Consider the following 22,704-nt stretch of genomic DNA (forward strand, 5'->3'; position numbering starts at 1 on the left):
TATGGATATTTTGTATGCTATGTGTTAAGTTAGGAGGCCAAGGAAGGGCGTAAGATTTGGCCCTTAATGGCTGAGCCATCCTCCAGCCCAGGTTTGTTTCTGTTGTTTATATACAACAGAATGTTGTATATGTTGTATATATAGAGTTTTCATGCAGTCCAGACCGATATTTAATTCTAGACCAACTGCCTCTATTCCCCCCCCCCCACTATCCCCGCCCAGTGCTGGGGTTGCTGAAGTTTCCCACCGCCCTCAGTAGGCATTCTCCCGCCCCCAAATTCCCCCTATTCAGGGCTCTCGGCAGCACGTGCCATGGCTGTCCAGAGAGAGATTCCATTTCAGGATGGAAAAGAATGATTCAGTACTGCAGTTGGAAGCCAGCACTGGCGATACAGTGAGGCCAGTCCTTCTGTTTGTTTCTTTTGTTTTTGTTTGTTGAGAGACAGGGTTTTTCCGTAGCCCTGGCTGCCCTGGAACTTGCTATGTGAGATCCTCCTGCTTCTGTCTCTACCAAGTTCTGGGACTAAAAGCATGCGCCACCACATCCTAGCAGCAGCGTTGTGGATTGCCCTTCTTTCTGCAAAGTGATTGCTTGGCTTCCTTGACTCTCCCCAGGCTTCCCAGCCCCAGAGGGCTTCCTTGCCCTTTGGTTTAAGAGTTCTCCTCTCGCTTTTCCCCCCTCTCTTTCTTTCTGTGAACGCTTGTTTGTGTTGTGTGCGCCCCTGAAGTTGGAAGACAACTTGCTGGCATCATGGGTCCCTGAGCTCAAACTCCGGTCCCTGAGCCACCAGCCCAGCCGTAAAGCCTACCTGGTTTTGGTGTTCTTTAGATGTTTTTTGTGGTTCCGGAGCGCGGCTTATGATTTTTAAAGTGAGTCTCCGTTGTCCATGTGCAGCCAAGGATTGGGCTTTTGTGCTTGCTGCCTGATACTTCAGGAATGGGAGGTGATCACTGACCAGTGTGTGCTTGAGACTTTCCTCTGTGAGAGAACAAGCAAATGTCCTGAGTCATTTTTAAGGAATACTGTACTTAAAATTTTTTTTTTTGCAATTTTGGAGAGGTGATTAAATTTTTTTTTTTTAGTAAGTAAAACAATAAACAGTGGTTGTTACTGTGTCTAAGCTTAGGCGTCTTGACAAACTTGAAACCACGTGGTGATTGCAGCTGCCCTTCCCCCTTTCTCACTGATTCACTGATGTGGGTTGCTGTGTTTGGAACTACTGCCCGCGTTTCCCCAACGTGTCCCCGGATGTGTGTGTCCCAGCTGGTGCTGGATGGAGGCGGGGGGGGGGGGGCGGGCGGGGAAGAAAGCTATACACACAGTATCTTGTTCACCAACAAAGCATTTTATTTCAGAAGGTACCCTGGCCAGCCTGCCTACCTTGTGTTGTTATTTATTTATTTTTCTTTGGCCTCCCCCACCCCCTGTTCCTTTCCTGCTGGGCCCGCATTCCTGGGTCTTTGTCTCTGCTTGGTATTTTAGAAATTTTGGGAGAGGATGGCCGGGAGGGGTGGGACGTTCTAGAAGCTGGGGGCAGGGAAGGGGGTGGTCACTGGGAGGGTCAGAGGTCAGGCCAGCTCCATTTAGCTAGAGCAGCCAGATTGTCGCCAGGCCTGAGGGGGCGTGTCCATGCATCTGCCAGGGTAGCCCTAAACAGGCTGCACAAGGGCCCTGGAATTCTTGCCACTAGGGGACTCCACTTCTCTTCCTGTTCCCTAGCAGGGGCTGTCACTTTTGAGGCCACGGGCTCCTCTACCTAGCCCAGTGTATTCCTTGTTTTTTTTCCTTAAACATTGGCTCCAAGGATGCCCCCCCCCCCCCCGCCGCCAAGTATATTTTTAAACCACACTTAATTTCTTTTAGAGGTAACAAGCTATGTGGAGAGCAGGATTAACTTGATGGAGTCTGATCTCTTCTCCATGTGTGAGTCCTGGGAACAGACTCAGGTTGTCAGGCTTGGCAGTAGGCATTTAACCCAGAGTCATCTCCCCGGCCCCAAGTCTATTCCTTTAATCGTCTGACTGTTGAAAAGAAAGTTTCCTGGTACTATTCCTTCCCCGTTAATTTGCGTGTCTTTAGTTCTAAAACTCTGCCTCCCCATTCTTGGAAATGGCAAGCGAGTAAACCTGGAAGGCTCCCAAATTTCAACTCCCGCCCCTAACCAGAAGACTTAAAAATTGATCTTGTTTCATGGTTTTGTAGTTTTATTAGTTATAAACATGCCAAGGCTGTGCGGTGCATCTGTGGGTTCCACTTGACTGCCCCTGCCCCTCCCCACTCTAGCTTGGCTACCCTGGCTCCATGGATGTGCTCCCATTCACTTGGGATAGAATTCCGGGCCGCGTTTTACTGGGACTCCCCATGACTCATCCACTTGGGATAGGATTCCGGGCCGTGTTTTACTGGGACTCCCTTGTCTCATTGGATGCATTTGGGCTCTTCGCATTTATTCTGACACCACTGTGGGTTCTGACCGGGATTTCTCTTCCCAGCTTACTGTAAGGCCTCTGGGGGTCTCTTAGGCCTGGCATTGCATAAGCCCTGTTGTAGGGCTGACAAGCCTAAAGGCCTGGGAGTTTCTTAACACGTAGATGATTGCAGCCCGCAGCTCAGTTTCTTATCTCAGCCCAGAATTACTTGAAAGCCCTTTGCTTCCTGTTGTCCAGCTCCCTGACAGGCTGGTTCCTGGGATTTGGAAGGTTGGAAAAGGTCTCCTGAGGAACCTCACCAGACCCCATTTGTTTCTCAGATTAGAAGCTCAAGCACGGCAGAGGAAGCCGCAGGACAGGTGGTCCAGTCTCAGAAGCCGGAGGTGCCTCCCTCTTGTGGAGAGCCCTGTAGACTGGCCGCTTGCTTTTACTCACCTCTGGGGAAAGGGTCAGTCTGCATAGCCACCCCAGAGCTGCTTGGCGAAGAAGGGGGAAGACCTTAGCCCATTCTGTTTTAATTTAAAAGGCACCTTCTGGTGGGAGGTTTTCACACTTCACTTAGGAGGGAGTGAGCGGGATCCTTTATGCTCTAGGCAGATGGAGCCTAGGGAAGGAATGCATGCAGCAGGAAAGCCCAACCCAGCAGAACTTTCACACTACACTGCAGCCTGCGAGGGATTGCTCCCGGTTGTTCAGCTCAGCTTCTTTTGGTTGGCCATTTAGAGGTTCTCTTGGATTTTTAGATTAGCCAACAAGGAGGACCGGGTCATGTCTGGAGGATTAGCTTGCTTAAAATACCGCATCGTTGCCTGGTTATAGCCTACTGTGTTGGTTAAAAAGTGACCCAAAGTGATCACAGTCACGTTTCCTTGTTCAGACTCCATTCCTCTATGATAATAAGAAGAATATGTTTCACCCCACCAGGCACCTGTGGGGGCGGCAGATGGGCACGGGAGACAGCAGCCACTCACTGTGGTTCTTTCTCAGCTGCAGACCTTCTAGTTTTAAAAGCTGTCTCCCAGCTTTTCCTGGATTCTGGGTACAAATTAAAGTCTGGCCCCTTCCAGGATCCGGACAAGATGGAGTGTTTTGTCACGTGTTTCGGTAGCCAGCCCCTTGCTTGACTTGGAGTGTGCCCGCTGTGTGGTCTCCACACCACCTCCTGTCTTCACGTGGAGATTTAAGTGTGTTGCTGCGTGTGGCAAAGAATGCAGCTTACGCATTGATTCCTTGTGTCGCGTGTCAGCTTTCCCCCGCCCCCAGCTGCTCTTGAAATCAACCCAGCGGACGATCACAGAGTGAGGAAAGTGGCTGGTCTCCATGCCGAGCCCTCTCCTGAGAGCCTCTTGCCTGTCAGCAGGTGAAGGCTGTCCAGGGCTTCTCTTCCCCCAAGCACACGGGACTCTTAGAGAACGCTGATCCCCTGGCCTGGCTGCCTCCCAGGTTCAACTGCTTGGAATCATTTGTCAGAGGGAAGAAGGCCAAGAGGCAGGCTGATCTTTACATCCGTCCTGTAGCTCGCTGAAGTGCTCAGGAGACAGGCAAGTGCTGGCCATCCTGGCTGAGGGCTTAGAAGAGGGGTACACAACTACCTCTTGATCTTGCTTCATGTACAGGAGTGGCTACAAAAGCCTCGATTTTTTTTTTTCTTTCAGACTTTTAATCTCAGACCAGAGATTCATAGAACCTTCCATGTCATTCTGTTGAGACACAGGGAACCCTCTTCTTCCCCACCCATATGCCTACTCTGTGCGTTCTCCAACTTTGCAGTCAGGCACTTGGGCGGGGATTCCCCTCTGGTTTGAGGCAATAGGCATCAAGTGTGCACCTACGGCAGTCTTGTCTGTCTTGATGAGGGAGGGGGCGCGCCATGTTTGGAGGAGGACTGTTTGAATCTAGTTAGGGCTGTGCTACGTCCCGTGTTCACACTTGTGTTCTGGTCCCCAGGTTCTACATCTGTACTGCGACACCTGCTCTGTTCCCATCTGCAGAGAGTGCACGCTGGGCCGCCATGGGGGTCACAGCTTCGCCTACCTCCAGGATGCCCTCCAGGACTCGCGGGCACTCACCATCCAGCTGCTGGCTGATGCCCAGCAGGGCCGCCAAGCTATCCAGGTCAGTTGTCCTCTCTAACCTCCCGTGTCCCTTCTGGGGGACAGGCTGCACTAGAGAGCCGAAGGGACTGTAGTGCGACACCCAGGCAACCAAGGTCTCTGGAGGGCGCCTAACAGTGTCCAGAGGATGGCAGATGTGTGGTTAGCTTTGCCGAGGTTTGGTTCTGCTTCTCCAAGTTAGTGAGCATTGGTTTTCATTTGGACTGCAGACTGTTCTCCTGATGCTTTTTAGGCACAGGTATTGGATACACAGAAAATTATTGAAAGCTGAGATCTGAACACAGGAGCCTTGAACTGTCCCTGGGTCATAAAGCCCTTGTGATTTAAACGCTTGTCTTTGAATTCCCATCATCCCTTTTATGGTTGGGGAGAGACATGTGTGACATTTTGAGAACTGTCCAAGTTCTGCACTGTTAAGCAGTGGTGTATTATACATAGTTGATTGGTGTTAATTCTTCCTGTCTATTGTTCTATGTGACAAGCGTTTAGGAAATTATGACACGTTTTCTGTGAGTATGAGTTTGAAAGACTAGAAACACTGCTACATTTCAAGCAATAATTGTATAGGAAGCTCGTTAGGTACATTTTTGAATCATTTAGGCTAAAAAAAATTGTTTTATGTCATTTTGTGTGGGGGTATACTACAGATTGAGAGCTCCCTGTTGACAATTTGGCAGGGGTTTGATTCTCCTCACTCTTGCAGAGTTGGGTTACAGGTGTGCACGGTCACCCCTGGCTGAGTTCACAGGTCTCAGCGAATCAGTCTTTCAGCAGCCGACAGGTTTGTGTGTGTGTGGCATCCGCGTCATCTTTTCTGATTGATTAGATTTTTTTTCCCTCTCCCAATGTTTAAATACAGGTTAAATAACATATTTCTGGAACGACAGTTCCTGCCACTAGAATTGGTACTTGATCAGTCTGTTTTTTGAAGAGATTTTTATTTCCCATGTGTTTGTCTCTATGTGCAGTGCTCTTGGAAGCCAGAAGAGGGCGTCAGGTTGCTCCTGGAACTGGGAGCTCCAGATGGTTAAAAGCTGTCCAGTAGACACTGGGAACCGAACCCGGGTTCTCTGTGAGAGTAGCCAGTGCTGTTCATGATGAACTCCCTCTCCATCTTTTAAAATGCCTGTACATCTGAGGGGCCTGGTGTCTCTTAACCTGGAACTCTAGGATTCCAGGCAAGCCTTGGCCACACGAGGCTACATCTCAAGGCGCAAAACAAAACACTTGTATAGTGTGTCGTGTCCCGTTCCCCCTCCCCCCCTCACCCCCCCCCCCCGCCCCAATTGCTTCCTAAGTTAATGTATCTCCTTTGTTCTCGTTTGTGCTGATAATGCCTGTGTCTCTACAGATAAAGTGCCAAGTGTCTTCTTTTGTGCTGTTACAGTTAGAATTCCCTAGGAACTGTTTTGTTTAATATGATGTTTCTGGCCCAAGACTAAGAGAGCTGCTGAGGGGTGTGGGTGTGGTGTGTGATGATATGACACAATATGACCCTTTCTGGGTCCAGCCCAATGCAGGCATCCATCAGCCACCCCAATTCTCTCCCCAGCTGCCACATGACCTGCTTTCTGAAGTCTTCGTATGATCTTAAATACCCCCTTTCTGCTTTTGGTGCTTGTTTTTAAAAATGAGACAGGGTCTTCCTGTTGACCCTGACTATTCCAGAACTTGATTTATTGTGCCAGGCTGGCTTTGTCCTCGGGGGTTCTCCTGCCTCTATTCAAATGATGGGGTTTGGTGGGTGCTCTCCAGTTTCTGCCCATAAAGACTGAAAGCACCCAGGCAGACCAATGAACTTGATAGAATTAATGCTGTGTATTCTTTGTGCTTTGTGGGCCCAACCACTCTGGGGAGAGAAATGACTTGTCAAGATTGGACGTCCAGGCCAGGCCAGGCCAGGCGGTGGTGGCTCACGTCTTTAATACCAACAGTTGGAAGGCATAGGCAAGCAAATCTCTGTGAGTCCAAGGCCAGCCTGGTCTTACTTACAAGACCTACTTCCAGAACAGCTAGGCTGTTACACCAGAGAAACGATCTCTCTAAAAAACAAACTAAACAAAACAAAAAGATTGGATGGATGGACAGGTTGCCAAAATAGAAGATGGCTCAGTGGTTAAACCCAGGTTTCCTTTGCAGGGCCCACATGGCAGCTCAGAACCATCCATAACTCCTGTTTCTGGGACACGCCGCATGGTACACACACGCGAATAGGAAAGCAGTCTCACACACAATTAACTAAGAAGTCTAAGCTTAAAAAATGTGTTGTCCCTTTAAAGGAGAGAGATCTCATTTCTGTAGATGATTGTGTGCTAGGCGAAGAGAGAATAGAGGTGTCGCGCGTTCTGTGTTCTGCTCAGCTGTCTCAGCACAAATCAGAAGCACAGGCCACAGGACCAAGAGTTAGATGGTGGTCCGAGTCAGTGTTGCACTGGAGACCATATGACATGCTTGGTAGAGGAGCAGGGTGGCAAGTGGGTGCCTCCAGGGAGAGGTCATACTGTGTGGCACTCCCCCCTCCTTTGCCATGCTGAGAACTGCAGGTGACATGACTACATGCAGGGCAGGGGCTCAGGGTACATCTAGTTTGAAGCCACACGAGCACGCATCATGAAGGCACTGGAAAAAATAGCCATAGTACAAAAGATTTTTGTTTATTTTGCTTTTAGACAGTGTCTTTACTATGCAGTCCAGGATGACATGGGACGTTCTGCTTGCATGTTTCCTGAGTGCCAGGACTATAGGTGTGTGCCACTGTGCATGGCCATGTCTTGAAACATTTACGTTTGCACATTGAATGTGTGTGTATCCTTTGGGTAGGCACTGAAGCCGTAGTGAAAGGTCCACTCGCAGGACACCAACCAACCAAATGTTTTAAGCCACTCCTTTCGCCGAGGACTTGCTTCCCACTGCCTGCGTAGCTGCAGAGAGGGCACTCACCTAGCCTCTGAAGACACTGCACACATTTGACACACATATATACACAAATAAAATAGCTCAGTGGTTAAGAATATTTAATGTCTGTCAGGAATTTCAGATTCTGCACCCACCTCCGACAGCTCTTTGTGACTGTTTCATTTGACACCCCAATTTTTGTTTGTTTTTTTTTTTTTCGAGACAGGATTTCTCTGTAACTTTGTAGCCTGTCTTGAAACTAGCTCTTGTAGGTGGGCCTCCAACTCTCAGACATCCGCCTGCCTCTGCCTCCTGAGTGCTGGGATTAAAGGCCACCATTGCCCAGCTGTTGACACCCCATTTTGTTCTTTACAAATATTTGCATACTCTCCCACCCCCCAGGTACATATAAGTGAATCTTTTAAATTACCCAGAGACAGCCTTACCATTCTAATATGAGAGGGAGAAAAGACATTCATCTTGAAAATGAATAGAATTGGGCCCTTTAAGCCTGACGGTGGTGGTTTATGCCTTTAATCACTGCAGGCAGATCTCTGAGTTTGAGGCCAGTCTAGTCTACAGAGTGAGTTCTAGGACAGCCAGGACTAAACAGAGAAACCCTGTCGGGGGGGGGGTGGGCGACGGACTTCTTCCTCTCCTCATTCTCCTCCTCCTCCCCCCTTCTTTTTTTCTTTCTTATTATTATCATCATTATTATATTTTGTTTCTTAATCTAGATACAGAAAAATTCTGTTCATCCTTACCAAAAAAGTTTACATTGCATCCGAGTTGGGTTTGGCAGCTCGCTACTGACTGCTTGGAAAGTGGGGTGGGACGGCTTAGATTACCCACTTAACACCACGGATCTTCATCTTTTTTTTTTTTTTTTTTAAAGATTTAATTTTTTGTATACAACATTCTGCCTCCTTGTATGCCCGCACTCCAGAAGAGGGCGCCAGATCTCATTACAGATGGTTGTGAGCCACCATGTGGTTGCTGGGAATTGAACTCAGGACTTCTGGAAAAGCAGGCAGTGCTCTTAACCACTGAGCCATCTCTCCAGCCCCAACGGATCTTCATCTTTACAGCAAAACCCCCCGCCCCCAATCTTTTAAAATTCAGGGACTCATCAAACAAAGCTTGTGGCTGGCTTACACACACGTCTTATATACCAGACTGACTTCAAACTGTGTGATGCTGGGATTAAAGGTGTGCAACACCACTTTCTTGTGCTGAGGAACATTCAGTTTTCTATTGAATTACACTCTGAGCCCTTTAGCTTTATTTAGGGGGAAAAAAGATTTTTCCGAGCAGTTCCATCCCCTTTATACCAAGATGCATCTGGCCGTTGCCTGGAGTACCCCCACCCCCACCACCACCACCACCACACACACACACCTTGGAGGTAATAACCAAAGTGTGGACAGATTGGATACTTGTTGGTCGCTGCCACAGTCGCTGATGGCGTTTCTGTAATGGTGTTGCTGCCAGTACCTGACCTCACAGCTGGGATCCCTTCTGTTGTAAACCATATCTTACTGAAGCCTGGTTGGCCTTCCTCTGAGGGCTCCAGGGTACCCCAATGCCTTGTTTCCCAACAGCCATCCTGTCCCGATACTTTTGGTATTTGCTGGTGTGCTTGAATCTCTCTCCACAGGCATCTCGGCTTTTATCTGATTAAATTCCATCTTTGTCCATTGACTGCCAGTCAGCCCTTGGGTTACACCAAACTGCCAGCTGCCTTGAGAGACCCACAATAAGTTCTTCAATATTAGCTACCCCTGTAAAGGGTCTCCTCACCCTCACCCCCAGCATCAGGAGGGGGCCTCCCAATGCATTGATGCATTTAAAGCTTTTTCGGCATTTCATCGCATTTATTTTGTCTCTTTTCCTGGAAGTGTAACATTTCGGTTACATGTGTGTGGAGGTCAGAGGACAACTTGTGGGAGTCAGTTCTTCTCTTACACCCAGCGGGTCCCAGGAATTGAGCACAGGTAGTGAGGCTTCATGGCGAGTACCGTTGTCCATCGAACACAGTGAGGGCTGAGGAAGGTGGCCCAGCAACCAATTAAGAGCACTGGCTGCCCTCCCAAAGATCCTGGGTTCAATTCCCAGCATCCACACAGCGACTTTACAACTGTCTGTAACTCCAGTTCCAGGGGATCCGACACCCTCACACAGACATACATTAGTAGGCAAAACACCAATACACATAAAATAAAATTATTTCATAGAAGAAAAGACAAACCACTTGACATTTTAAAAAACCCTCTTTAAATGTTTAAAATAAAATTTGAAAAAATTATTCTGCATATGGCTGTTTTGAATGTGTCTTGTGAGTGCCTGGTGTCCATGGAACTGGGTCACATGAGGTGAGCTGTCTGTGAAGAGTGGGCGGTAGGAGCGTGTTGTTTCCAGTCTGAGAGTCTTAGGTGTGCATTCGAGGTTCCCATGTGGCCAGTGTGACTCATTCCTGGCTGTACCCTGGAAACGGGTTTGGTCCCAGCCTACATACAGCACATGAAGTGGTTGCCACGCAGGAGTTAGCTGTATGCACAGTCAGCCTGTCAGGGCCTCCATCTTTTCTGCTCTGAGGGTGTCTCTGTTGCCATCTAACGGTTGGAAAAGGGTTGAGTTCCTCTCACCGGGTCAAAATTGTCTGTAACTCCAGCTCCAGGCCTCCTTCTGGTCTCTGGGCACTCCCACACAGGTCTGCAGGCATACATGCAGACACACACTTGCTCACAAAATTAAAATAAAAACATGTTTTTAAAATAAGGAAAATGTAGTTGGGTGGTGGTGGCGGTGCACGCCTTTAATCTCAGCACTTGGGAGGCAGAGGCAGGCGTATCTCTGTGAGTTTGAGGCCAGCCTGGTCTATAAGAACTAGTTTCAGGACAGGTTCCACAGTTACAGAGAAACCCTGCCTCAAAACAAAAAAACAAAAAACAAACAAACAAAAAACAAACAAAAGAAAAGAAGATGTTCTGTGGAGTTGAGCTTTTGAGATCTCTCTAACTTAAAGAGCAACACCTGCCTGAGCCCCCCTTTCTCCCTGTTTTTTCCCGGCCCCATTCCAGCACCCTGCAGACCCAGCCCCTGCTGGAGTGTGTTCAGGACAGACCATTGCACCTCTGCACAGAGTCACAAAGTCATTTTTATCACACTTAGGAATGCTGTGACCCTTGCTCAAATGCTTTGCACTTGTTCGGGTGTCATAAAAACTTTCCATCCCTCTACTTGCTGAAAGATGCGTATCTTCTAGTACAGCGCAAGGGAATCCGTTTATCCCGTGAGAAGACATTTGCATGGTATGTTGGCCAGCTCTGTGTCAGCTTAACACAAGGTTGTCATTTAAGAAGAGGGAAGCGCAACTGAGAAAATGCCTCCACCAGACCGGCCTGTGTGCCATACGGATGGTATCTCATTAACAAAAGCTCGTCACAGGTGTTTAAAATATTAGTTTATTAAACAGATGTTTGTTATCTTATTAGATAATTGTATATGGGGACGGCAAGGAGCTCCGTGTTCATGTTGAGATCAGAGAACTTGATGGGATTCTCCTGTCACCCCTGTCCCAGGTCCAGCGCACGTAGTCAGTCTGCAAAAAGCACCTTTACCAGCTGAGCTAACTTGTTGGCCCCTCAGTCGCACATTTAGAGAGTCCTTTGTCTTCCCTGCTTCCTCCTCCTCTTCTTCCTCCTCCTCTCCTCCCCTCCTGCTTCCTCCTTGTCCTCCTTCTTGTTCCAGGACAATCAGAGCTGCACAGAGACCCTGTCCTGTCTTGAATAAAAATTAAAGAAAAAAAGAAAAAAACAAAAACGAACAATAGCTGGGTCAGCTTGTTGGCCCTGGGTGTTAGTGACCCATCTGAAAAGAGGAGGAGTGTTGGTCAGTAAATTCTACACTTACTGCTTGACTTGTATCTTTTTTTTTTTCTTTTGAGATTTGCCTGCCTCTCCTTCCACCTTCTGCACTTAGGGATTAAAGGTTTCCCGCCCGTCTATCCTCTTGCTGTGTGTTGCTTGGGCCAGGAAGCTTCATATCATATGCCTTGGAAGGTAACTTGCTTCAGAAAGACAGATTTCATAGAGGCTAATTAGTTAAGATGAACTCTGAAGGCACTCGCGCGCGTGTGCTCGTACACACACGTGTGTGTGCTCGTACACACGTGTGTGCACAAACACATAATTAAAAATACTAAGCTACTTTTGAAACTGAAGATGGAGTGGCCAGAGAGATGACTTGTGTTTCAGAATACTTACTGCTTCTTTAAGAGGATCTGGGTTCAGCCCCTTGCACCTGTGTGGTGTTTCACGATCATCTGTAACTCCACTTCTAGGGATCTAATGCCCTCTTCTGACTTTTACCAATGTTAGGCATACACGTGATTCATGTACATACACATAGGCAAAACACTCATACATAAAAATTTTATTTTATATTTTTTTCCCGAGACAGTTTCTCTGTGTTGCTTTGGAGCCTGTCCTGCAGGCTGGCCTTGAACTCACAGAAATCCACCTGCTTCTGCCTCCTGAGTGCTGGGATTAAAGGTGTGCGCCACCGCACTGCAGTCCTGCCGCACCTCGGTAGATTAAGAGTCTCTTTTATCAGCCAGGAGCTGAACCTTGAGTAACTGTAATGTTCTGCTATCTCCGTTGCTTGCTTCTCTGAGTGTTTTGTCTTGGGTTTCTCTCATGTTAGCCATCCACCAGGGTTCGAGAAAGGATTGGTAAATGCCTATTTAGAACTAATAGGAGCTGGAATTTGAACTTGGGTTACTTCAATAAAACACCTACCGGCTGAGGTGCGGAAGGCCGCCTCCCATCTTGTATTCAGAGAGCCCTCTGCCCGAGCAGGTACCTGCCCATTGCTTCCCTGTCGTGCTGGCTGTACCCACCTGGGTGGATCATCTGCTCTAAAAAGGGTTCCTCTGACAGTCAGGTCGAAATCCTGATTTAACTGCTCAGTGCCTCAAAGAAATCCTTGCGGCTTTTTTGAGATACTTCATGTATTATTAATGAACACACCAGGCCTCCTGGATTAATTTTTCATGAACAATATGTCTGATTTAGCCAGCTGATACACCGGGGCTTGGTCGTGTAAGATGAAGGGCCCCTGACTACAGGGCTTGATCGATGGTTTTCTTAGGTTAGATCAGGTGATACTCCCAGAGTGCGCCTTGTGTTGCTTCCTGTTGGGTTAGGGGGATTACTGACAACTGATGCAAAGGAGCCACTAATCCGTTGTCCGTCCGTCCTTCCATCTTTCCCTCTCGTGGCTCCCCCTCACGGACCTCCCTGGTTTGTAAGCTTTTCTTCATGTTCAGGAAGGAAGCCCAAAAAATCTGAAGTCTGTAGAGAGCCCAGAGCTGTAGATTTTTATCCGACGTTCCTTCCCAGTATTCGCACAAACCCACCTACAATGGCTGCTCTGTTGTCAGCTTCCCATCATAGTCTGATACTCAGTGGAGGTGCCACTTCCGAGACAAAGAGACCCAGCTCTCGCCAGCAACTCTGTTACACCTCAGCAGGTACCAGCAACGTCGTTTAAGCATAAGCCTCGTGGGCCTGACCGCAGCTCGGTCCCGGGTGAGAGGCAAGGTTCCTTCCAGCACCTAAAGGTTCTGTTTGCTTTTCCAGCTGAGCATTGAGCAGGCCCAGACGGTGGCTGAGCAGGTGGAGATGAAGGCCAAGGTGGTCCAGGCAGAGGTCAAGGCTGTGACAGCCCGCCATAAGAAGGCCCTGGAGGAGCGGGAGTGCGAGCTGTTATGGAAGGTAAGGAGGTGCATGTCTCCACCCCAGCCGGCTCCCCGAGTCCAGCCTCATCTCAGATCTGAGCCCAGGTTCTAAGCTGGAAAGGAGGAGTCCTTGGAATGCTAGGTATCACTCATGTAGCAAAACAAGAACCCTTTTCTGAAGTGCCCAGTAGCCAGGATGGAGCAGGGCTCAGGTTTTCTGTTGCTTGCCCTGGAAAGGAGGCAGACAAGAGGGAGACAGTCAAAACTCTTGTTAGTGGAGGGGTGGGAAGGAAACAGCCCTTTTGGTGTCCTGACTGGCTGGACTTCCTGACCCCGTTTGGAAAGCCTCTATTTGGGAGGGTGTGTGTGGTGTCTCACACACTCAGAGGAAGATCTCTTGAGTGCACACGGGTGGGCTGTCAGATAAAAATCAGCTGTGAAGACTCCCATCGCCCCACCCATATGACATCTGGTTGTGTGTTCCCCCACCCAAGAAAAACGGCTAGCTAAGGCTGCCTATGGCTACCTATGGGCTGGTATTCAACCGTGATTCTTCGGCTGTGCTGAACACAGGACTGCAAAACTGACTTAAAAGAGTCCTCCTCTGTTGGGTAGCTTGCTTTGACCTGGTGCTATGTTAGGGATAGCTTCTTAGTTCCCAAAAAGACCTGTAAGATTAGTTTAAGACGTTCATTTTTAAAAGCTGTGTGTGAATGTGATTGTGGGTGCCTTTGAAGGCATAGGATCGCCCTAGAACTGGAGTTCCTGATGAGCAACCAGACCTGGGTGCTGAGAACCAAATTCTGAGCCCGTTTTGGCTCTAAGCATGTGCTTGTCTATGTGTGCTGAGTGTGGCCTTGTGCACATGAGTGTAGGTGTGCAGGGGCCAGAAGAGAAGGATGGAGCTGGGGTTACAGGTGGCTGTAAGCCTCCCCACAGGGATGTCGTGTGGACTGAACTGGGACGCTACCCTTGTAGGTCATCTCTCCAGCCCCCAGCCCCTTCTTAGTACAGTCATACCCTGAAATGTTGTGTCAGGATATGAGAGCTGCTTCGGCAAATCCATGTCTGGATTTCCTGATGGAAAAGACTTCTGTGATAGTTCTGGGGCCCTTGTTTTGTTCTTCTTTCCCACCAGCTCTCTGTTGAACTTTTCTTTTTCTTTTTTCTTTTTCTTTTTCTTTTTCTTTTTCTTTCTTTTTTTTTTTTTTTTTTTTGAGTTGGGACATCTCTGTATAGCCTCCTTGCCATCCTGGAACTCACTTGTGTAGACTCAGAGAGATGCACCTTCCTCTGTCTCCCAAGTGCTGGTGTCAGTGTGTCCAACAGTACAGTGTTTTTTTGTTTGTTTTGGTTTTTGTTTTTTTGGGGGGGGTGGCGGGGGATTTGAAGATGCCATCCTGTGTACTACTAGATCATTTCTGCTTACCTAGAATCCCTGCTCTTAAATATAACTTCCTTGTTTCGTGGACGCTTCCACCTCATCCATCTTTTTTATTGTGCTTGGTGTGTGTGCGTGTGTGTGTGTGTTTTTGTTCTATTTTCATTTCTGTTGTTGAGATAAAATACCCCAACAGGAGAGTTTATTCTGTGTTTTAGAGTTCATTGTCATGGAGAAGTTAAGAGCAACATGACTTGAAGCGCCTAGTCACATGACACCCACATTCCAGAACAGAGATATGAATGTGTGTGGTGGTGCTTTTGGGGTGGGTCATCTCCAGTTAACCCAACTCAGAAGATCCCTCATAGACAGATGTACAAAGCTAGAGGGCTAGAATGAGCTAGGCAGCCCTACCATCTTCCCAGGTAATTCTGGTTTTAGCAGATTGACAGTTAAGAACCGTCAAGCTGGGACTGGAGAGATGGCTCTGCAGTTGAGTGCCCTGGCTGCTCTTCCAGAGGACCCAGATTCAGTTACTAACCAGCACCCACACGGCAGCTCACGACTGTTTGTAATTTCCAGGTTCAGGTGATCTGCCACTTTCACACATCATTAAAACAATCACATTTGTTTATTTTTTAAATCTAGACCTCAGAAAAGTTTCATTGGCCTTTCTGAGCTCTTAGCCCAGAGAGAACTGCAAAGTCTTGATGCTAGGGCAGACCTGTGAATTGAGTCACTTCTCGGGGTGAGGGACCAACTTGCTTAGACCTGGGAACTGGGACAATGTGAAGGCAAAAGAGCAAGGGGGAAATCCGTACTGTTTCGTCAGATAAAATCTATTTCTGCATAAGTTAGGCTTTTGTGCCTAAATTACTCCAGGTCCAGCGTGGGTTTTTCACACATTCTCTGTGCTTGGTTCTAAGTCTGTCCTTGTTTCCTGTCTCCCTCACCAGGTGGAGAAGATAAGGCAGGTGAAGGCTAAATCTCTATACCTGCAGGTGGAGAAGCTTCGTCAAAACCTCAACAAGCTGGATAGCACCGTCAGTGCCGTCCAGCAGGTCCTGGAAGAGGGCCGAGCCTTGGATATCCTGCTGGCCCGAGACCGGATGCTGGCCCAGGTACAGGAGCTCAAGACCATCCGGAGCCTCCTGCAGCCCCAAGAAGACGACCGAGTTATGTTCACGCCCCCCGACCAGGCCTTGTACCTTGCTCTCAAGTCTTTCGGCTTTGTCAGCAGTGGGGCCTTTGCCCCACTCACGAAGGCCACGGGAGATGGCATTAAGCGAGCCCTCCAGGGCAAAGTAGCCTCCTTCACCGTGGTGGGCTATGACCATGACGGTGAGCCTCGCCTCTCGGGAGGCGACCTGATGTCAGCTGTGGTCCTGGGCCCCGACGGCAACCTGTTTGGGGCGGAAGTGAGTGATCAGCAGAATGGGACGTACGTGGTGAGCTACAGGCCCCAGCTGGAGGGGGAGCACCTGGTGTCGGTGACGCTGTGCAACCAGCATATAGAGAACAGCCCCTTCAAGGTAGTGGTCAAGTCCGGCCGCAGCTACGTGGGCATCGGGCTCCCCGGGCTGAGCTTCGGCAGCGAGGGCGACAGCGAGGGTAAACTCTGCAGGCCCTGGGGCGTGAGTGTGGATAAGGAGGGCTACATCATCGTGGCCGACCGCAGCAATAACCGCATCCAGGTGTTCAAGCCCTGTGGCTCCTTCCACCACAAGTTTGGTACCCTAGGTTCCCGGCCTGGGCAGTTTGACCGGCCAGCCGGGGTGGCCTGTGATGCCTCCCGCAGGATCGTAGTGGCCGACAAAGACAATCACCGCATCCAGATCTTTACCTTTGAGGGTCAGTTCCTCCTCAAGTTTGGTGAGAAAGGAACCAAGAACGGGCAGTTTAACTACCCTTGGGATGTAGCAGTGAATTCTGAGGGCAAGATCCTGGTCTCAGACACCAGAAACCACCGCATCCAGCTGTTTGGTCCTGATGGGGTGTTCCTGAATAAGTATGGCTTCGAGGGGGCTCTCTGGAAGCACTTTGACTCTCCACGGGGTGTGGCTTTCAACCACGAGGGTCACTTGGTCGTCACTGATTTCAACAACCACCGGCTTCTGGTCATTCACCCTGATTGCCAATCGGCACGCTTCTTGGGCTCAGAGGGCAGCAACAATGGACAGTTCCTCCGACCACAGGGCGTCGCCGTGGACCAGGAAGGTCGAATCATTGTGGCTGATTCCCGAAATCACCGGGTGCAGATGTTTGAGGCCAACGGCAACTTCCTATGCAAGTTTGGTGCTCAAGGCAGTGGCTTCGGGCAGATGGACCGCCCCTCGGGTATCGCGGTCACCCCGGACGGACTGATCGTCGTGGTGGACTTTGGCAACAATCGAATCCTCATCTTCTAATCACATCTTCTGGGTTTCTGTGTTTAGGGTGTGCGTGTGGTGTGTCTCTCGTTCTTTTTTTGAATTACAAAGAAGAAATCGTCTCAGGGATATTTCTTTTTCTTTTTCTCCCAGTTTTTATTTTTTAAGAGAACAGAAGTACAACATTGCTTAAGTCCTACCTCATCTCTTTTTTTTCTTTTCATTTTTTTTTTTTTTTTTACAGTTGAATGTAATTCTTGTGCAGGGGTTGAGCCTGTGAAGTGATAATTTCTATCTACCTCAGATCTTTGCATGTCCTTCTCTAGCAGCCCTCTGCTCCTCCACGGAGCTCACAGCCCCTTCCCTCTTGAGGGTGTGGAATGCACAGGCCAGCAATTCTGCAACCTTGAGGGCACTGGAAGAATGGGGTGGGGCGCATTTTGTAGATTGAGCCAAGGAACCCCCCCCAAAAAAACTACTAAATATAAGATGTTGGAAAGATAGGATTTAAAATTCATAATTCTAGTGTATTTGTGTTCTTGAGAATACTGTGTATGTGTGAGGTTAGGTTGTGTGATTGGTTTTTTTGTTTTTTTTAATGCTGCAACAGATTTCCTCTGTTCTCGGGTTACCTCAGAGTCTAACACCTTCATCCCTAGGATGGCTGTGGCTTGCTAGCCAAGAAAAGCAGACCATTCATGTTTTAGGTGTCTGGTCTTTGTTTCTGCTAAGGAAGGGTGTGTGCGTGCGTGCGTGCGTGTGTGTGTGTGTGTGTGTGTGTGTGCGCGCGCGCGCTGCGTGTATGTTTCAAAGCCATCTTCACCTGGGGGGTGGATTTGACACGTGGCATCCCAGGGAAACTTTTCCCAGTTTGCTTTCTAAGAAATAGGTTTAGCTCAGGACTCTCGGTTAAAAAGTGTTTTCAAGTTTCTGTGTTTTGTTGTTTATGAAGACTTAGGTATAAGCAAATAAGTTGACCTTGTTCTCAGAGAGGGGCTTTTCAGATGTGGGCCGCGGTGCCACAGAAGTTGGGGGTGCTGGGGAAGTGAGGCACCCCCACATCAGGGACTGTTCAGGAGGGCGGGGATCCTGTCACAAGAGTGTGTAGTAGGCAAAGGGGTAAACTTTTATTTGAAAAAGCACAATTTTTTTCCTGCTTTGGAAGTTCAGGGAATATAGAAGAATGTTTGAATGACAAGTAGGAGCACCCCATCCCCACCCCCTTGGCTCAGGTCTCTTTCTCAGGATTCTTGTCCCTGAGTGGAGTCAGACCTAAAGGTTAACGTGAACCCCACTCCCTCCCCTAAAGGCCTTTGAATGTAAAGCATTTGTAAACCAAATCCCCCGCAACCCGAAGTGCAGGACACAATATATCGCCTTTTAAAAACCTGTACCAAAGAATAGAAACGTGGGGGGGTGTGTGGCTCCTGTGCCACGGCGGGACTGTTCTGTGGTAAACTACAGATTAGGTGGGTCTTCTTGCCATTGTCTGTCTCAGGACGAAGACCTGGTCGTGCCTCTACTCCTCACTACTGAAATCAGATCTGATTCGGAAGGGGGCTCTCGCATCACTGGCTGAGGACGGAAAGCTCCTGCCCGAAACAGACCAGGTGATCGGTTTCTGCCCAGAATGGATTTGGTTTTAAAAGAGAAAGTTAAGAAATGGAGCAATTGTCTTTCTGTCATCCCAAGGAGAAGGTGGTGATGGGAAGTTGTGTGATGGGTCAATCAGATTGCTTTGGGACATTTAACTTGCCAGGATGGACTATGGTGTTCATTCACAGGACTTGTAATTTCAGGGTTTCTGAGCGACCCAAATGGGGAAGCGGGGAGAGTCCCTTCATCCAGGAGAGTGGTACACAATCAAGGAACCCTGAAGGTAGCTTCCGCTGCTGGCTCCCCATTTTTAGGGTCCTGAGATGGCCGGAGAGGAAGGAGCACGGAGAGCTTCCTCAGCACAAGCTCCTGTCTTGAAACTTAATAGTGGATCCTTCCCCAGTTCCTACGCCTTTAGCCTTTATTGTGCGCCCCCCCCCCAGTGTTACACTGGCTTTTATAGGACAGATCAGGAGGAGGCTCCTCCCCTCAGTCTGCCCAGCATTTACCCTTAAACACTCAACACGGTCGACTTTACGTCCTCACGAAGATTCCAGGTAACATTCTTAGAAACCTGATTTTAATCGTGGCCAGGGAGAAGCTGTTCTTCAGTGCTGTTTTAGGTTTTTCCGATCCTTTTCACAGCTTGCCTGGCAGGGGTATCAGCTGCCCGGTGGGGACTTTTCCTGGTGAATTACGACAAAAATGTTTGATAGTATACTTAGGATTTGGTCGCTCGGCCTGGGTTTCCACCTTGTGGTTGAAATGTCAGGTCTTACAGAGTAGTAAGTGGGAGTGTCCTTAGAGGTATGTGGCTCTGTTAGCTTTCGTATCCAGAATGGAGGACGGCTGCCTTCTAAGAACACGGTCACACTTGGAAAGCTTTGGTTTTTAAAACAAGTGGCCGTTTGTGGTCACCTGAGATCTACTCCTGGCCTGTGGGGGAATTGGTGCTAAGCACTTTGGAGCGTGTTAGAATGTGTGGACTGTTCCTTATCATGACGCAAGCCATGTTTGGTGCACCCTAGTGTGCGTTCGCCACGCGCATTCCTGTGCACGCCTGCTGCCATTCTGAGGCGATGCGTGGGTACGACAGGAAAGAGGCCAGGTCCTGAGTGCCGTGAGTGAAAGGAGACTTTGTCGGCGATGACAGACAGGCAGGCAGTGTTCCCCATGGAGATCCGCCCTGTCCGGGTGGCAGGCTGGAGAAGGTGGGTGTAGGGAGGTCCTTAGTGAGCATTAAACACCTGGTTGCCACCTGTTTAACATTCCACAATCATCACTAATCTCTCAATTTGTTCATGAAGCTACCCTGTCAGTCTCCAATCCTGTGTACTGCTGTGGCTGGCAGGTGACTCCTAAATTTGGCTTGGAGCCCGGTTACCTGGGCTGTCCCCCAGGTGCACAGAAGAACTCCTTAATTAATACCCTTTTTAAGTCTAACTTATCTGGGGAAACATACAAGGGTACCCTAAACAGAACTGGACTTAGTGTTGGGCCAAAGAAGCTGCCAGGATGCAGGTACTCTGAGGTGGATGGCTCAGTCTGTGTCACTGTAGTTAAGCCAAAGCTTAGTTATTTGAGTTGGGAAGTCTTTTAGACTTGAAGCAGCACAGTACTGTTTGTGTGTGTTGTATTTTGGGTTTGGGGGGGTTCTGGGGTTGCTGTGTTCTGGTAGGTAGTAAATGTAAGCCAAAGTTTATAGGCCTGTTTTTCCTGTTGTTTAAGAAATACGTGTATACGCTCGTGCACACGCGCACACACACTCACTCACTCTGGTGCCAAAATGTATGTATTTAGAACATCCCTCTGCTGCTGAGGTTCTGGCAGTCTGGGACTGATGAGGTTGACATATCACCTGTACACATCAGGTAGGGTTGGAGCCTCCTGACATTCAAGGGCTTTCTCTGGCTTAGTTTGAGCCAGGATCACAGGACACGGGGCCCTGTTGGTTTTATTAGATCTTCTTGCCACACTGCTTGGTTTATTAGATTTTTCTACCTCACTTTTGGCAAAGTTGTCTACCTCATGTCGGCACCTGGTGGGTCTTGAGAGGATGGTGTTAATCCAGTGGGCAGACTGCTTTGAAGACAGCTTTTAGGAACCCAGACTTGACTTCCAATAGAGAAATATTTGAACTTCAACAAGAGATGTAAGGTCAGTGTAGGCATTCATCCAAGCAGTTCTCAACCAGCCAGTCTTGCATTCCCCTGCCACAAACCCGGTTTGCATGCAGTATTAGGAACTGCTTCTGACCTAATGAAGAACTTTAGTAGAATAAAGGCCTTTGGGTCTCTTCTCTTCAAGAGAAAGCTGTTTTACCTGTTAGGAGTGTCTGCAAACATACCCATTCCGTGTGAGCCCTGAAGGTCTAGTGGAGGAGCATCAGGTATTTGAAGGGAATGAGAATCTCTGACTTCGTGATTGTATTTGTAGCTGTCTGCACCCAGCTGGTGGTGTGTGCGTTGCTCTTTGTTTTGATTTGTTCTTCCTACCAAAGGCAACACGTTCACATTTGTTGTGCCCCTCCCCCTTTTCTTGTTTGTTAAATACTTGATAAATTTGAGAAGCACATTACCAGAAAATGCTGTACTGTTAACCTTCTACCTCTGTACGTCCCGGTAGCCTTCTGGTCTACCTGGATGAGAGCATCCTGAAGGCCACCAGAGTAACTGGGTTTTGAGTTTATGAATAAATGTCACCATGAAGAAATACCTCAATAATGTCTATTTTTAAAACTGGTCTTACGGGTTAACAGATCCAGCCTCGTGGGCTGTTTTCTTTCCATCGTCATTTAACCAGCAATGGTTCTAAATGTTTTTGTGTATCCGCATGGTCTTAGACCTTCTTTTAATGATTGTATTAACTTACGAGCTCAGGTCGTATCTTAAGGCTATCTTGGAGCACACTGGCTGAATGTTGGTGCTGTGGCAGCAATGCGTTTCCTTTCTCTGTAACCAGCTTTGCAATGGTTCTTCATGTTTCTAGCAGTCTGGGTAGTTGGCCTCCTCTAGAGGGAGACTCTTCATACCTACGGGACTTTCTTGTTTTTAGGATGGTAAATGTCTTTTCCCTTGACGTCAGTGCTGATGAGGGTGGGGGATTTAGCGATGTTTAACTAGCATGTTACATGTAGTTGTGGGTGGGAGGGTTGTTCGGTTTTCTTTTTATGGATCTTGTTTAATCCTGTCCATTAGCTCTCATGCCTGGTCAGCCGAAAAAGAAAAGAAACTTTAATTTTTAAGTAACTATAGAATATATGACTCAGTTGGGTCTCTCTTTTCTGTCTGTTTTTGTTTTTAAAGAATGGTTACAGATCTGGGTGGAATTCTTGGAGGAGTGTTGCCTGATGCCTGGATGTTGTCTCTTCTCACAACAAGCTGATGATGGGAGGAACGCACTGCCAGCACCCCTCCCCTGGCAGCAGAGCCCTCCCTGCTGGCCCGCCTGGGGCTCCAGCTGCCTCTACCACTCTTAGAATCGCTGTGGCATTTCAGAGCTCATCAAGGCAGTGGGGTGTTAGGGGAATTATCCCCAAACCTCAAAGCAAAAAGCTTTTTTTTTTAAATTTAAAAAAAAATTTTTTTTTTTTTTTTGGGCAAGTCCCTTCCCCTGCTTTTGGACTTTTACCTTTTAAAACCTTCAATGTTCTTATTGCCAGCCGCAGGCATGAGGGCGGTGAGCAGGTGGAGAGCCAGTGGGGCAGCGTTCCAAACCTCCTGTGAGCTCACAGGCTTCTGAATGTATCTCTGTGGTCCACAGAGGAGGCTGGGGAAGTAGCAGGGCGACGTATCAGCTACTGCAGCCTTAAAACAAAGCCGGTGTCTCTATGGACTTTAAAATTGTTCCTATGCAGCTTATTTTATTTTTGTTTAATCAAATAAAGAGGGTCTTCCTGTGAAAACCATGTCTGTGTGATCTTTCCATCTGGATTAGGTGTGGGTGGGTGCACCCCCGTGGTGGAGGGGCAGGAGGATGACTCCCTGGTGTGGCTGCCCCAGGACTGCCTGGGCGCATGTGCTGACCTGGGTGTTGGTCGCTTATGTATTGTTTTAAATAAAACAGAACAACAGGGTAGAGGCAGTCAGGCGGCTTAGCCTGGGAAGTGAAGTTCAGTCCCCGTGACTTGGTGGTAGAGCCAGAGAGCCAGCTCGCACAGTTTGTCCTCCGACCTCCACA

The 22,704-nt window shown here is 48.5% G+C and overlaps 1 protein-coding gene across 1 annotated transcript in view; it reads left to right on the plus strand.

Moving 5' to 3' along the window:
- Trim71 (tripartite motif containing 71) overlaps window positions 1–22,419 on the plus strand; it is a 54,542-nt gene extending 32,123 nt beyond the window's left edge. The window contains exons 2-4 of the mRNA XM_085688992.2: window positions 4,378–4,545; window positions 13,082–13,216; window positions 15,517–22,419. Of these exons, the coding sequence (XP_085545118.2) occupies window positions 4,378–4,545; window positions 13,082–13,216; window positions 15,517–16,968 (1,755 nt within the window). The 3' untranslated portion in view covers window positions 16,969–22,419. The remainder of the gene's footprint in view (window positions 1–4,377; window positions 4,546–13,081; window positions 13,217–15,516) is intronic.
- The last annotated feature ends 285 nt before the right edge of the window (window positions 22,420–22,704 follow it).

This window comes from Myodes glareolus, chromosome 4, assembly GCF_982192425.1.
Source record: "Myodes glareolus chromosome 4, mMyoGla1.1, whole genome shotgun sequence".
In the NCBI taxonomy this organism is placed as follows: domain Eukaryota; kingdom Metazoa; phylum Chordata; class Mammalia; order Rodentia; family Cricetidae; genus Myodes; species Myodes glareolus.